The sequence below is a fragment of the Sinohyriopsis cumingii genome, chromosome 16 (genome assembly GCF_028554795.1).
Source record: "Sinohyriopsis cumingii isolate HCF-2022 chromosome 16, ASM2855479v2, whole genome shotgun sequence".
NCBI lineage: Eukaryota > Metazoa > Mollusca > Bivalvia > Unionida > Unionidae > Sinohyriopsis > Sinohyriopsis cumingii.
Genome location: NC_142976.1, coordinates 72898802 through 72916182, shown reverse-complemented (window position 1 = coordinate 72916182; position 17381 = coordinate 72898802). Strand labels below are relative to the sequence as shown.

Genomic DNA, 17381 nt, shown 5'->3' with positions numbered 1-17381 from the left:
CGATACATAACTGGATCTCTCTTCCTTTTTAAGTACAAATCACTCAACATCAGAAGTATATATATATATATATATATATATTTTAAAGAGGAACATCATGTACGGCTATCAATAAAATAGACTCCATAAAAAAAATCCTCATTTACGAAGCCCACTCTTTGTGTGACTACATTTTGCACAGAGAATGCAAATTCTATGCAAACCAGAATTAATATTTTCAAATCAGATACTTAAAATTGAATAACAATTGCGCACGCAGGCGCATTAAACAACTTTCCCGAAATAATTGTCAAAAGTGACAAATGTTTAAGTTCATATTGCAACTGGTGTAACCTGCACGTAACTGTGGAACCAAATCTGTTTTCTGACTCTTTCTCATTCTCTCGCCGATTTTACAATATCCTCCTTAGCGTTAAAGTGGTGGTTTCAGTATAAATTATCTTATAAATAAATTTAAAAAAAGATTGTAGACGACTTACACTCTTATCGTTCGACATTGCGTCTCAATGGGTGTCTGGAGCTCTTTTATATGATTTATCCCCTGCCTTCCTATCCTCAAAATCCAACACGTTATTTACATTCAAAAGAAAAAAAATGAGCACGTGCGAAGGTTATGGGGACTAAATAATTATGTTTCACGACAGACGCTCGCATTTTCATAGTATATAAACATCGGTAAACAAATCGCACGCGTAGTCAAAAAGTGTTACCAGCTTGGTCATACCTGTGTACCAGGAAGATTTTTTAAAAAGCAAATCAAGCACGTGTATCTTTATGGCGTTAAAATCCGGGTATAAATATTTACATGCAGTTGCAGTCATCAAGATAACGTGACCTGAACATAAATCCTGTTAGCGGAGACTACTAACCAATAGGAAGTCTCATCCGCACCCTTTGACGAATAGTATAACTGAACTGTGTGACCTTATACCTACTACGATAATGACATACTATATAAGCAGTGCAAAGCATAAACTTATACCATTTCTTCCGCCATACAGTGAAGTTAATGTATTTCGAGGACAGACAAGATTGTATAATACACAATGTATGCTTTGTACATTATATTTTGAAAAGCTCGTATATTTTGTTGTAATAACTACAAAAATAGAAGCATTGTGTTAATATTTTGCAATCATATTAAAACCGAAAATCTGCTGCTGAGGTTTTTGTTCTGATCATTTTAGCGATAACGGTACAAAAATGACGCGGAAATCTAAAAATATCACCTTGACCAACCTCAACATGGCAGCATCAAAGGATACTGTGTTCACAGTAGAATCTTACGTGAACAAGGCTTACTTACCAGATCTCGAAGAAACTAAATCCAACTCTAGTACCAGCAGCGGAGTGTCCAGTATCGAAGAAACCAGCCATGATACCGGCATCGTGAAACGAACTACCGTGAATAAAGACTCCCAAGATGGATATAACTCTCCCGAAAAGAAGGTAGAAAGTTCCGGAACTCAGATGAAGAAATCCATGAATTTGCTGCACTGCACGGCTATTATGATTGCAGTGACTGGACATTCTTCAGTATTCATATCACCTAATGCAATTTTGAAAACAACAGGTTCTGTCGGAGCATCGCTTATTGTCTGGCTTGTGGGTGGTCTAATTAACTGGATGCTGGCATTATGCTTCGCGGAGCTAGGTACCATGCTACCGAAAGCTGGTGGACCTTATGCTTATGTTATGCGCACATTTGGACCACTTCCAGGATTTCTAATAATGTGGGGATACGTTGTTCTTATTGCTGGCCCTTTTTGGGCCTTTTTGTCCTATACAGCCGGGTTATATATCTTGAAACCTATTGAGGGTGTCACCGGATGCACTATTCCAGATTCAGCAGTAAAAATTCTATCAGGCTGGATTATGGGTGAGTTGATACTACTGATAATAATAATAATAATAATAATAATCTTCATCATTATCGTCATCATCATCATCATCTGACGAAGTATTTTTGACATGGAAAAAGTTCGTAGCTATTGATGTTAGATGATATGGTATGTTGCATCCTTTAAGATGTATAATAGCATTTTTTCAAAATACTCCCAATCGTATAACACATTCATCATAACTTGAAAGTAATCTCTAGCAACATGCAGATTTGTTTATGCCTTTCATGCGCCTTATTCACAAAAATGTTTTACATACTTAATGATGAAAGAGAAAACATTTACGTATTTGAAGCATTTTCAGAAGGAGTTTTATTTCTTCGTTCTAGTTACCATGGTTGCGTTGAACTGTGTCTACATGAAGTACGTTACAAAGGTCCAGACGTTTTTGTCAAGCACAAAATTGCTGGCGCTATTAATTCTTATTGCCGGAGGAATTGCAATGCTTGCTAAAGGTGAGTTGAAAGACATTAAATAATTTCTGGTTATGTGCCACCGATTTTTCTTTTTCTCCGAAGAGAGGTAAATTCAAAAGTCCTACATTGTGCATTATAGATAGGTTGACAATATGCAGATGGGCTGGTCTAATATCTTTAGCACATCTTACTCTCTGTCAACGTGAGTCGTGAGTTCAAGCATAGGCTCGACCAACGCGGGCGAATGATCTAGGGCGCTCGCCATTGCAGGTCATTCGCACATTTTACTCTGTCAACGTGAGTTCAAGCATAGGCTCGACCAACGCGGGGGAATGATCTAGGGCGCTCGCCATTGCAGGTCATTCGCACATCTTACTCTCTGTCAATGTGAGTCGTGAATTCAAGCATAGCCTCGACCAACGCGGGCGAATAATCCAAGGCATTACTTTCGCGTTGGTGAGTGGTTCATCTCGGTGTCTTTTTAGATTCTTCGTCCGTCAAATATGTATAGCCTATAAAGTGACTGAAAATGGCGTTAACCCCTCCCAATCACCACCCCCACCCCAAAATAATTTATACAGAATATCCCTTTGGTCTTCATGTTTCTTTTATCAAAATTAGAGATTAAATAAATAAATAGCATCCCTTTTTTTTAGTTGCAAACCGAGTTTTATTAGACGTTTTTCCTTGGCTGAGAAAATGTTAGAAATGTTACATTTTCAAGATGGGCGGATTCATTCGTTGATTTTTAACGGTGAAAGGGCTTCAAAAATTTCACATGCACAGAAACAAGTCGTTAATTAGCAGCAGTTGTTTTAAATTTGTTTGTTTTATTACTTGGAGCTAATCTAGTTTATTTGCATCTTGTTTCTCAGGACAAACAGATAGTTTCGTGAGTCCGTTTGAAGGCACAACACAAGAACCAGGCCAAATTGCTGTGTCCATCTTTTATGCTATATTTTCCTATGGCGGATGGTAAGTTAAATATTTTGTCAATATTATATGTATGTATGTATGTATGTATGTATGTATGTATGTATGTATGTATGTATGTATTGACCCGCAGATATGTTTTTGGGAATGTTTCATAATAAATGAATGGAAATTTAGACGCGTGTTAAATAAACGCACATTGGGCCAGGTGGTCATTCTAATGCAGATGGACTGAATACCAGCGACGGTCCAGGTGTTCATCCTAATGCAGATGGACTGAATACTAGCGACAGTCCAGAAACTTGCTGACTCATGCTGAATAGATAGCTCGAAAACCTTTCCAAAAAATAAATGTTCTACTTCCGGAACACAAATTGCTGCGAAGACACTGAACTTGGACTTTAAGAATTTCAGGTTTTCAGTGCGCTAATACTTCATTCCGAGAATCGCAGGTTGTGAAGTACATAGTGACGTCTACAATATCCTTGTTCTGACAAATACACCTTTTGACCAAATTTGTATAACTAGGAAGTAAAAACAGTCAAATATATCAGTTGTCCAGGTATACCCAATCACCAGGTAAGGTGTGCTATAAAACAATGAAATACACTGGATATACTGAATAATTTATTACAGATAAATAATTTCTTTCCCGAACTGACCGTCGGTTGGATCAGTCCGTCATATTCCTTACAATAATAATAATAATAATAATAATAATAATTGTTATTATTATTATTATTATTATTATTATCGACAATGAACTAGATACAAGATCAGCATTAATGACAACATAAACATCTTCAATAACAAATAAATGACTAGCACCACTACCACTATCACAACGACCATCAACAATAACAAAAACAATCACAGCAACAAAACGAATTATGGGGAGTTGAATCTGCAGTCACCACTATTTTTAAGACTGTGAAGAGTTAGATTGCGATTTCTTCTATACTATCATTCACTTCTTATTTTTTTTTGTATCGTTACGCTATTTATCGGCGAATTTCTATAATTTGAAATCGCACGGAAATAGCCAAGTCAAATAAGGCGAATTTTTTAGGCAGGGGAAGGATTCCAGCCAATATATAGTCCACAAATAGTCCGTGTGGGTGTCAGCCAGCGCTTGCGTCTGTGTACCTCAGGTTGTCACATGATAGTATATCTTTACTAATTAATGTTGCATACTGTGAGTATCTTTTAATGTTTATATACACGTTATGTGTGTAAATGGGTGGGTGGATCTCTCTGTGTGTGTGTGTGTGTGTGTGTGTATGAGAGAGAGAGAGAGAAAAGAGAGAAATAAGTAAATAAATAAAGAAAGAAAAATATTAAAGTAACTTTGTTATAGAATTCAGAAACAGGATGATTCAAATGATGATTTTTTTTCTTAAGGCAGGTCATGACAAGCTTGATGGAAGAGGTTAAAAATCCTGGAAGGTACGATAATAATAATAATAATAATAATATACGTATTATTATTATTATTATTATTACTGAACATGATTATTTCTCCTCTCTCTAATGACAACTTACAATTAACGTTTCCTAATAAGAATTTAAGACTGATGTATACTCAGAATTGATTATTAGATTAATTAGTTTAATTAAATGATAAATACATGTAAAGGCGATCCATTATTTTTATAGCGGTCTAGTATACTTTATATGCAATACTCAGCTTCGCAAGGAAAAACAGGTATAGTTATTGTTTTGTTTTATAACATGTCAACACTAATTTATAAGAAACAAATAAAAAGTATCAATGCATTTGAATTCAAAGTGAGTTTCTTGCAGTTTCTCTCTTGTTTACGTATACATTCATTTATCTATTTTCAGAGATCTTCCACTTTCCTGCAACATTGCATTTATCACAGTGATTCTGAAATACATAATGACAAATGTTGCATATTTAGCCATTTTGTCACCACAAGAAATCATGAACTCAAACGCTGTGGCGTTGGTAAGTAAGACCTTTTGGCATTCAGCAATATTCAGCATTTTACGAAACTTCAGTAACTGTGTGTGTGTGTGTGTGTGTGTGTGTGTGTGTGTGTGTGCGGGGGGTGTTTGTGTAATAAACAGTACAAAACAAACGGCATATATGCAAAAAAATTAAGAATTTTAGTATTTTAGAAAATCTGTTATTTAATCTGACCAAGAAAAAGACTTTCCTCTTACCGCTCCGGTGGCCTGGTGGTTAGAGCGTCCGCCAAAGACTTATAAAAATGGTACTAACAGCTGCCTCGCTTGGCGCTCAGCATTAAGTGGTTAGTGTTAGGACTGATCGGCCTGAAATTTTGAAATTATGACTGAAATTTTTTTAAAGCTACGTTAAAAATCCAAACGACACACACACACACACACACACACACACACTTTCCAATAATATTTTTTTAATATAACCTGGTAAAAATAGGTAACTGTTGTAAGTGTGATTTTTGATAATCAATATAAAGATAAACAAATGACTAAATTCGTTATCATATTACTGTAATATTTGTTCCTCTATAATCTTTTTTAGTTGTCCATCCAGACTCTTTACAAGCCCATAACGCCGCTGATCTGTTGTTTTGTGGCCTTGACGTCTATTGGGGCTTTGAATGCATCCATTATGGGACATTCCAGGTAGTGTGTGTGTGTGTGTGTGTGTGTGTGTGTGTGAGAGAGAGAGAGAGAGAGAGAGAGAGAGAGAGAGAGAGAGAGAGAGAGAGAGAGTAGTGTGTATTGGTTTACAATGAGTAAAAAAAATTGAAAATAGGGGAGCTGGATTTACTAATGGGTTGAACAAATGCCTTTTTGCATGCAGTTACGATATCTCATCATGAGATTACACACCAGAACATTCGTACTTAACACACTTAGCACACTTACTTAAAACACGTACTTATTTAACACGCTTACACAGAGGTTTTACTGTTTTAACACTGATGCTGGCGAATCACCAAACACCTCCTATCCATCGTCAACTGTTACTCAAACGTTGTTTTGTTTAAAATTCCACTGGACCAGTAAACATACTTACCTATCTCAAGCGCGAAACCTGTGATCCATTACATGATGGCGTAGTTTAGCAGCCTAACCTTGGCTCGCTCTAAGGGAGCATGGTTCAGTCGAGGTTGGAAGGTTAAGATACAAATTCACCTAACTTAATCACGGTCAAAATTTTACACTGAAACAAAATATAGTGAAGTCAACTTAATTTTTTCCGTTATAAACATTGGCTATGGACATAAATTGCTCTTTAAAAATGTTAAATTTCTAAGGTTAAGAAATATTTATTTTTCTTTAAATAAGTAACCGTTTTACTAATGTAAGATTTGTGTGTGTACATCATAAAACACAACCTCTCGACGAACTATTTTACCGTGACATATATATAATTCAACAGACATTTACATATATAGTACATATTTACAGTGAAACAATACACATGTAAACATTACAGTGTCACTTGTGTAACACATCACAGAAAATAATGATATATGTAACACAATCAGAAATAAGGACATGTTACACATCACAGAAAATGATGATTTATGTAACACAAATCAGAAATAACGACATGTTACACATCACAGAAAATGATGGCATGTAACACATCAGAGAAAACGACACTTAATACGTCGTAGAAAGAAAAAAATCATAAGAATTTAATTCGTATTGCAGAAAGTCATATGTTGGATAAATAATATTATATCAGGAAAATTACGGTGTTAAAAGTTAAAATTATCGCAAAAAGCGAGGGGAAAAAAAGAAATAAAACAAATTAAATATAAGTGTAAAAGATTAGAAAATAAAATGGACGCATAGACGCTATGCGTGCAGGATTTAGGCCTGGTTGTCTCGGTGAAAATTGGTAACTTTGAACTGAATTAGCTTTAACCACTAAATAGCAAGGCAAAACACGTTTATATTGAGGCTCAGGCCATGTCCGAATCTGCCTGCTAAAATCCGTAAAATGACTTAGAAATTGTTATCAGTTCATGGGACAGTTTGTTCGAGAATCCAGGTGTGTCAAATTTGAAAGCGGGCTTATCCGTCTTGTGGCCTTTTAACATTAAGTGCTATTTCACGAGGTGTGGGCGGGGTTATTTCGACTCTAGCCATTGTCGTCTGTATGGATTGTGAGTTAGTATACCCGAATTGAGTCCAGGACCAATGAAATACGGTAGACACAGTATGATTCGTAATGGAAAGCCACGATCCTTTATGTTCTACTGTTTTTTGAACCAGGATATAGTCCGTTATAAACATACATCATATGTCTATTTCGAGAACATATGGAAACTCGATTATAGATTAGTCCACTTGAAATTACGGTCCACACTATACACTTGTAATAACCTGTTCTGAATGATGTAACCAACTAAATTATCTGCAACAAAGTGGGAAACAAACAAACAAACAAACAAAAACACCAAAATAGTTGGAAAACCCAGTGTGCCGGTATATTTTTTTTTTTGTCTTAACATGCTGTGTCTGTGCATACATAAAACCAGCTGTGTTTGTAGATGTCGCTGACCTTTCACGTATCAGTTTCTCAGCTAAAGCTAAAAACGTTTAGAATGAAGTCAAGTAAAGGGTTTGCACTGACTCACTCATTTAGCTAAAACAGAACATCCTTATCCTGTACGTAATAGTGCACTGGGAAACGGACAACCGCTCACTCCTGCTAATCAAAGTTCTACATATTTCACACTTGTTCTGATGTTTCCTTTGAGCGTATGAAAGATCTGGCAAAACCTTGTTTATACTTAATTGTAAAAGACTTACAGATTTTTAAATCTGTCGCCTATTCATCTCGAATCTTTTTCTTGAAATTTTACATGCCTTCGACAAATACGAAACAAATTACATAAAAGCAGTATCCAATAGTAATATTTTGGAAATAAAATCACACACACAGATATATATATATATATATATATATATATATATATATATATATATATATATATATATATATATATATATATAAAACAAATTAATCAATAGATAAAATAATAGCAACAACTGCAAAAGAACGTCAAAGTATACAATTCATGTATGAGTATAAATTAGTCTGCGTTTGCTGTCTACCTTTTTAGTCCCCTTTTTAAGTCCTTTTACACCATCGAAATAACTTTTGAATTTTCGTCCTATTCTGTTTTTTGACACTTGGATATTTAAAGTCCTAAGTCATCTACTTAGACTTGGAAGTGAGTGTGGTATGTAGGTATGTATAGAAAGACAGATAAGTTATAAGTACGTAAAAAGGTAACAAAGTTTACATTTCAGACATTTACTATTTTGAGACAAAAATTAGAGATTTGCTTAAAATACTCTAAAGTCCGCAGAGCTTCATCTTAAACGATTTTATTTTTGTAGATATAAAACAATTTTTTTTCTCCAGTTTATCTTGAACGATTTTTATCATTTCTTAACTCTACAATAAGAGAAGAAAATCATACACTAGTAACATGGTTTTTCTGTTGTTATTATGTGCAGGTTACTATTTGCTGGATCCCGTGTGGGCCATATGCCACTGATCCTGGGAATGATCCATACCAAGTACCTGACCCCCTGGCCGGCCATCTTTGTTTTGGTACGTATAATTAATGTAAAGATCAAACTCACTGGCCGGCTTAACTTTGCTCTTTTGTGTACGTATGATTAAAATATCTAACCCCAGGGCTGGCAATCGTTGCTCTGGTACCTATGGCAATCTTTGTTCCGGTATGTACGTGGGACGTAAATTAACTCCCTGGCAGTCGACCTTAGTTCTAGTACGTACGTAATAGGACGTAAATATCAAACTCCTCGATGCGTGATTTTTGTTCTAATACGTATTAATTGTGTCAATATCTAACGTCTTTGCGAGCGATTTTTTTATACTCCGTACGTATCGCGTAAATAAGTAACTCCATGACCTGGTATCTTTGATCATATATGTTCCTATGATATAAATATTTGACTCCCTGGACGACGATCTTGGTTCTGGTTCGTACGTGTGTCGCACATGTCTAATTCAATAGCCGGCCACCTTGCTTCTGCTACGTATGTATGGTGTAAATATTGTAATAAATTTGGAGTATGCGCATTTAGTTATAGCGCCGTCTTTTAAGAAATTCTTAGATTATTGTGATTATTTGTTTAATTATTGGAATTCGGTGCAATGGAAATATTCCTTAGCCCGAAATAATTAGCCAGTTACTAGGAACAAACGTCACCGATTGAAGTGTTAGTGAACTTCCATGATGCCATGGTTCACTAGTAGTGAATTCAGGTCAAAACCGAATGATAGTCCCTATTAAAATCTAGTGGTGTACACTGGCGGTGTGACTGCAGTGGCAGTATTTACAACAGGAAACAGGTAAATTACACAAATGAATAAATAAGAGGCACTCGGCAGATACTGTTTATGTCGCCATGGTTGCAAATGTGATGCAGTTGTACTGGCAAAATGTGCCTGGAGACCATGTATTGACTGTCCTATGGTGGCGTATTTAAATAGTTCCTCTGTTAGGGGACAGTTGTATAGTTTCTACGGCGCGAAGTGCTTGTGGTACAGAAACCTAACGAAGAGAAACCGTGCAGATGTGCACTTGATAGATATTTGGCAGGTTGTGAGATCTGTTGTCTTGCATTGATTAGGGTAAAATTTATGCTGAGAACTTACACGTCGGGCTTTCTAATTTACAATTGAAGTTGTATATAAGTCTTTGGAAATTTGGGGTAAATTTATGACTTCTAGCGGGGATCGCGCCAGGGTTTGACACTGCTCGGTCAAGCAAATACCCCTGTCTTGTAACACTATCTATAAAATCCCTGTCAGCTGCGTTGGTTTACGTACGTGAGAAGAAAATATATAACCCCCTAGCCGAAGATTTTTGTTCAGTTACATATGTATCGTGCTATATCTGACTCCCTGGCCAGCGGTCTTTGTTCTGGTATGTATGAATGGTGTAAAAAGGTACATTCCTGGCCGGCGATCAGGGTTCTGGTATGTGCATATAAATATATTACTCCCTGGCCGGAAACCTATGTTCTGGTCTGAACGTATCATATACTTATTTAACTCCCTGGCCGGCCATCTTAGATTTGGATGGTAAGTATGGTGTATTGCAAAGACGTAAAAACTGAAATAAAACGTGGAATGTTTGAAGAACTACAGATATAACTAATTGGAAAGACCTTGTTTTAAATATCAGTTCTGTTTTCTTTGATAATATAACTTAATGTATGTTGATATTATAAATAAATATATGTATCTAATTTTAGCTTGGGTGGGGTCTGGCGATGCTGTATTCTGGCGGTGTGACCGACATGATGGAGTTTATCAGTCTGTTCTCCACCATCATGGGGATTGCGTGTGTGCTCTCCGTGCTTTACCTTAGGTGGAAGAGACCGGATGAACATAGACCTTACAAGGTATGTGAACGTCAATATTTAGTCCTTTTTTGATCCACGTACTTGCTTCTTTCTCTCATTTGATAATTTCGAACTGACATCATCACTCGTGTTCAACCTATCAAACACCGCTATCTGACTCATTCGAGTAGATCAAGGGTGCACAATCTTTTTCGGCCAAGGGCCAGATTTCACTCTCTAAGACCACTCGAGGGCAGCAAATACTAATTTCTTTAATATAATTACTGTTCTCCGGCCAGATTTATGTGTTGTTTTAATTGGCCTAGAAGGCCGGACAGAACACGTTCGACGGCCGGATCCTGACCGCATGCCGTAGGTTGTGCACCCCTAGAATAGATGATTGACTCTGTTTTTATCCTTTTAGACCAAAGCTAATTATCATGCGTGCAATTTGTCAACGTTAAGTGTTTGCATGAACACGAGCGATCTTTTTGAATACGCAGACAAAGCTAAACGCACGCCTTCATGTAGTGCAAACTTTTCCAGATTAAAAATATTTTGATATTTTATTTTTTTTAATTATAAAACAGATGAAATATGCTTTTAAATTGTACTTTTTTATAATAATACAATTTGTATTTGGAAAATTTTCTTGTCTAATATCAATATTTCACATTCGTATTTACATCAATCTTGAATTCCTTAAATCTCATGACTAGTCTTATTTGAAACATATTTAGATATATCAGAAGTCAACCTTTTTCATAATTGATTTTCGTTATTATGTAAGGATTCTATTTTGGACTTTAGCTACTAATTGTTCGCATTTGGTAAAATAAACAGTACAAACAAGACATTTTCCAGAAGAAACAAAAACATGATCATGTCAACATATTCCCATGAGGGCCCCGAGTGGCCGAGTGGTCTAAAGCGCTCTCCGTTACGGATCACTGCCATCTCACCTCTGTCTGCGTGGGTTCGAGTCTAGGATTCGGCCAATGTGGGTATATGAGAAAGCTTGCCAGTAGTTTCTCGAGGGTCGGTGATTCTTCCTGGGGTTTTACCGGGTTCTTCCTACTCCATTAATACTGGCCGCCATGCATAGTATCGTGTGCTGAAAATGGCGTTAAACCCCACAACAACAACAACAACATTTCCCATGTACTTTCACAAAGACTTTCGTTTATCCTTTTGTTGTTTTGATTACACACTTTCCTCCCACCCATCAGATCTATCGATGGTCTTGGGGATGTTAACTAAAAAAAGTAACATTTATAGTATACGCCAACCACAACCCCAGCCCCGTCAGTTTGAACCCCTCTTCCGATTTTGGAAATGAAAAGCCCGAAGTTTACTTATTTAAAGAAGAAGAAAAAAAATGAAGGAAACTTCTTTAAGTAATTTGTCATCTAACTCGAGTGTCTCCAAGGAGTCTCGAACTCTTTATCGCGTTTCAAACTTTTAAACGTAAACGACGAGCGCGCGCGCACACACACACACACACATACATACATACATACATACATACATACATACATACATATACATATATATATCGCACACACACACACACACAAACACACACACACACACACACACACACACACACACACATATATATATATATATATATATATATATATATATATATATATATATATATATATATATATATATATATATAGAGAGAGAGAGAGAGAGAGAGAGAGAGAGAGAGAGAGAGAGAGAGAGAGAGAGAGAGAGAGGCAGGAGTGTGGTTAATAATGTGTCGTCTGCATCCAGTACTTTTAATCCCTGGTTATAATATTTTCCGAAAACTGTACTCGTGGACTTGAAACACGCACAGTAGTAGTAAATTTATTGTACAAATTCATCAAAACAGAATTACCCATACATTTATGCACGCCGTGTTAGTTCAGAAACTCCCGTTTGAAACGTGAAGAAGACGACAATGTTAGGGACTCCATGACAAAAATCGGTCGGGTTATAAATGATAAATTATTGAATAACATATCTTAGTTATGTTCATTTTTTTAAAATCTCATTCAGGCCTTTCATTTCTAAAATTGGAAAGCAGAGGAGGGGTGTTAACTGGCGGGAGGGATTCGGCGAATACTTTAGTTATATTGCTGCAAGTACGGGAAGGAATTCTATAAGCAAAGGGTGATGACGTCTCGTTGATATAAATAAGAAATATTGTATTCGATATAAAAATATAAATTTAGTAATATTATTTGCAAAGACCGTGAGCAAACTCATTTCTTGCATATAAAATATTGACTATTTGAATAGGTAAGGTGGAAATTTTGGCAATTTTGTTTCAATATATTCATTGTTTGATATCAGAAATTATTTGATATCAAAACCCATCTTCGCTAGATAAGATTTCGATATGATCTTCACCTTGGCAGATCGAACAGCTAGTTTGTTGCTTTGTCCTAGCGAAAGCGTTTGAATTTCATGAGTTGCCTCCCTTAGTATGTAATGTTATCTAACCAACAGTGGTACATTGTACATCGGCAGAAAATGTTGGGGGCACTTGACGTAAAAAGGGTACTTTGGAAGTTTAGCATCAGAAGTATAACTATGTACCAGAGGGAAGCCGTTACAAGTGTATTTGAGAGAAAGTTATTTGTGTAAACACTGACCGGCACTGGAAAATTGCTTATTTATCAGTCAATTCAAGTTGTGTGCCCCCTTATCTCGATCTTGTAGGAAAAGTGTTCAAATTTGCAGAGCTTAATTTTGATTGGATGCGGTGGCATGCCGCCGCATCCAGTGAAATTCACAGACCCGAAGCACATAAATATCTGCTCGATACGCCAAGGTGTAAATAGAGTTATCACATCGGAACTTTGGATAGCAAAGATGATAAAAACCTTGTTTGTTGTTTTAACTGTTGTTGTATCCACATCCTATCGTGATCTAATGGTTTTATTTCAGATTTTTATACTGATCCCCATAATACAACTGGTGTTGAACATAGCTGTACTGGTATTGGCAATATATCAGAAGCCCAATAAAATGGGAATTGGCCTGGCAATCCTCTTTGCAGGGATCCCAATCTACTGGCTTGGAGTCCTTTGGCAAAACAAACCAGAACCATTCACATCCTTAGTCAGTAAGTATATGAGATAAGTTATATGAACTGACTTTTGGGACTGATTGGTTTTTAGGACTAGAAACTTGTAATATAAAAACATGAAGCTGACTAGTCTGGTTCACTGCTTCGTACGCTCCCTGCCTCGCTCTCAGCTATAACAATGCAGGGGGGCATACGAAGCGGGGAACCAGACTAGAAGCTAACTGGAAATTTTAAATTCTGATGAACGTATAAATGTCAAAGAATGACAGAATACAAAGAAACGTGTTAAAGCTTAAGAAAATACGACAACCGAGTGTTCATATAATTGAAACTGCACCGTAATGGCTTATGTTTGAAACTTTAAATCTTGCTTACCATAAATTACGAACAAAATTACAAATATCTGTGATATAGAGTTTGGCTTTTGTGGTATTTCATAGGTTTTGAGGGAGGATCTTTGAAAATTGGCATACCATATAATCACATGTTATTAATGTAATTATTTGCTTTCGTTGTTGTTAAGTTATATTGGATGTATAATTTTCCAGATTGTTATGATTTTATTCTTTTTAATTTACAGACGGTACAATATATCAACTTGACACTATATTATTTACTAATTTTATTTTTTATTTTTACAGAGGATTTGACAATTCTTGCACAGAAAATACTGAATATCCAAAAAACAGCGTCATGATTGGTCATTATTCCAGCCCAAGTGAATGTAAAAGACAATCAGACTTTTATTTATAGTAAAAAGTAATCGCTTTAGGTTGTCGCAGTTGACAACTTCGGCAGTTCTTCGTGCATTCTAACAAACAAGGAGCCTCTGTTACAACGATTGCACAAACATGCACGGTTTTGTCTTTGAACTCCAGTGTTATCCATACAAACTGAAATCATCAGGTCCTAGTTCGACTACATTACACACGAGTTTTCAGCTGATTCAAATTATACAATATCTATAATATTGCTGAGGACATTGTGGCTTTCTTTTAGGCAGAGAAAGTAAAAATGATGGATGTTAACTTATTAGTTTTAAAAACGTACCCTTGAAAATATGGTTATTATTAAAGTAATAAGTCGAGGAGTTCATAAAAGTTGAGAAAATCATCAAAATTTCCCGAAAGATAAAACAAGTGCTATATCTTTCCAAGTAAATTTGAGATATGGTTGCATTTAAATTGTTGATGACTGCGAAATGAATGTAAATCCAGCAATAAGAAAGATATTAAAATTGTTCAAATTGAAGAAGAAAATATACGCTATTGAGTATGTGTGTGTGTGTGAGAGAGAGAGAGAGAGAGAGTGTGTATAATTTGGATTCTGCCGCAGTCCCTCCCAGTCACATTATCCTGACACCAGGCTGACCAGTCCTAACACTAACCTCTTAATACTGAGCTTCTAGCGAAGCAGCTGTTAGTACCATTTTTAAAAGTCTTTGGTATGACTCGGCCGTAGTTCGAACCCGCGACCTCCCGCGTTCGAGGCAGACTATCTAACCACTAGGCCATTGGAGCGGTCAAGCTATTCTGTAAAAAGAAAACTATTTAGTCAAACTCGGATCAGGCTATTATATCATCCCGACTACTGGATACATAGTTTAAAGTTTGGCTGGACTTTAATAAACTGTTCCCACTTAAAGCATCATGTTAAACAGACAATGGAGGAAATTGCATATCAGATCAACAAGTTTAATCTACCGAGAATGCACTATTCACGTAGGTCAATATGAGGTTTAATCTACCGAGAATGCGCTATTCACGTAGGTCAATATGAGGTTTAATCTAGCGAGAATGCGCTATTCGCGTAGGTCAATATGAGGTTTACTGGTTCATAAAAGTAATTCACTTAGAGTCAGTCACTGCCATGTTTACTGGTTCATAAAACCAATATTCATTTCGTCAGTCAATGTGAGGTTTACTTGTTCATAAAACCGATATTCATTTCGCGTCAACAAAAATCAATTTGAGGTTTACTGGTTCATAAAACTACAGTTTCACTGGAACAAAGGTCGCGGGGTCGATAAGACAGGTTCAATGGTTCTTTCAACTTAATATTTAGTGAAACAAAAGTCTGTATTTACATAATATCCACTAGTGGCAATGTCATAATTATGTATAAGAAGCTAATTAAGTGGCATTGCATAATTATGTATATGAAGCTAGTTAAGTGGCAATGTCATAATTATGTATATGAAGCTAGTTAAGTGTATGTTGTCTTTTAAATTTAAGTATTAGTTTACTGCATTCAAATGGCATATGTATTGCTACTTTCATGGAATGATGGCTTACATATATATAATGGTGTAACAATTGTTAGTATTCCATGCTTCCAGTCATATTGTCGAAACCCAACTGTCTGTATTAAATTACATTGCTATGTTTAATATAGAATAGTTTGAAAACAGGCTACCCAATGTTTGCGTTTATTTTAGTATTATATAACATTGCATTCCATGTTAGTATGTCTTTCAGTTGTACGATGATGAAACTTCAGTTTTTGATATATTTTATAGGAATGAATATGATTTAAACCAATCAAGTTGCATACCACATAACAACTCTTGATTAATGTCTTGCACTTTTGTTTGATTAAGGATTAATTTAGGATTTTTTGCACCCAAAAGTGAAAATAATGCCAAAGTGGAACACATTAATGCTATGTTAACTTATTTATTTATTAAAAGCTTTGTCTACTGTCACATAAGTCAGTGACAAACTTAATCTCAATCAAGACCCGATCAGATGAGAAAACTGCCAATATTTGACACAATACTTAAAACAATATGCAGTATCGCTTTACATTTTACATGAATTTATATAATGCCTGGCACATCTTATGCAAAGTGACAAAATTACAAAATTAGTTTGGGTTGTTTTACGGAACAGTATAACTCGTGCCCAGGCAAATATAATAAAGTAAATTGTAAAAAAAACAAAAAAAAACCAACGGATTTGGATTGCGGATTGTTTTGTTTTTTTGGGGGGGGAGGGGCGGGTGGTAGGGGTTGGGGTGCAACATAAAATATTTATGTTACTTAATGACTACGTACAACCAGAAAATTAGTCCTTGTCTTATCACTAAATCTCATTTTTAATTAAATTAAATATTTACATACTATCCTGTAACACCTTTCAGGTACAAATAAAATCTTAAGGAATGCCATTATTATTGTGAAGAACACAATAGAAGGGAAATATGCTCATTTTGTTATAATTTAATATAGTGTTTCCCATCCATTGTTTTGTTGAGCTATGAATTTCCAAAATATTATATGTCGTTGTAATGAGAGTTGCCTGTATACGGATACCAAGTAATTTCTTGAAATTACACTGTACCTCTCAATTTTTAAGTTATTTAAAGTATTTTGTTTTACAAAATACAAGTGATTTGTTTTAATTACTTTGTTAGATGTCATCTTGTTTTATATTTTTCAAATAAAAGTTTACATGCCTTTTAAAGTGCCTATAGTTTTTCTATTGCATTTTTTTTAAATGACGATTCAAATGGCTCAACTCTGTAATATGTTCAGTGGCGACTTGGGCTAGATGATTGATAATTGTTGCCTTTCTGTAAATATTCATATTCGTTTGAATGAACACAGACAATTTGAAATCCAATCAGGAAGCTTCGGTTTTGACAAAGAACAGTTTTTGTTTTGTCCGTGTCAAATAACAACCAACA

General features: G+C 35.6%; 1 protein-coding gene across 5 annotated transcripts; it reads left to right on the top strand.

The window, feature by feature from the left end:
* Nucleotides 1-990: 990 nt before the first annotated feature.
* Nucleotides 991-17163, top strand: LOC149780775 (cystine/glutamate transporter-like). Of its 5 annotated transcripts, XR_016415139.1 has the most exons (12): nucleotides 991-1879; nucleotides 2231-2356; nucleotides 3193-3292; nucleotides 4652-4696; nucleotides 5096-5219; nucleotides 5781-5884; nucleotides 8747-8843; nucleotides 10520-10669; nucleotides 13553-13730; nucleotides 14336-15386; nucleotides 15431-15474; nucleotides 15519-17163. XR_016415139.1 is itself a non-coding variant. In XM_089937850.1 (10 exons), exons 1-10 carry the CDS (start codon nucleotides 1204-1206, stop codon nucleotides 14389-14391), a joined length of 1656 nt encoding a protein of 551 aa, XP_089793976.1. In that variant the 5' UTR covers nucleotides 991-1203; the 3' UTR covers nucleotides 14392-17163. The 5 variants fall into 5 exon arrangements, 1 of the variants encoding a protein (XP_089793976.1); XR_016415137.1 differs by having other exon boundaries at nucleotides 15431-17163; XR_016415138.1 differs by lacking the exon at nucleotides 15431-15474 and having other exon boundaries at nucleotides 14336-15430.
* Nucleotides 17164-17381: the final 218 nt, after the last annotated feature.

Excerpts from the sequence above, each read along its gene's own strand:
- LOC149780775 (XM_089937850.1), top strand. The coding sequence starts at position 1,204 with ATGACGCGGAAATCTAAAAATATCACCTTGACCAACCTCAACATGGCA. Across the intron at positions 2,357-3,192 it reads AATTGCAATGCTTGCTAAAG|GACAAACAGATAGTTTCGTG; the intron begins GTGAGTTGAAAG and ends CTTGTTTCTCAG. Across the intron at positions 13,731-14,335 it reads ACCATTCACATCCTTAGTCA|AGGATTTGACAATTCTTGCA; the intron begins GTAAGTATATGA and ends TTATTTTTACAG.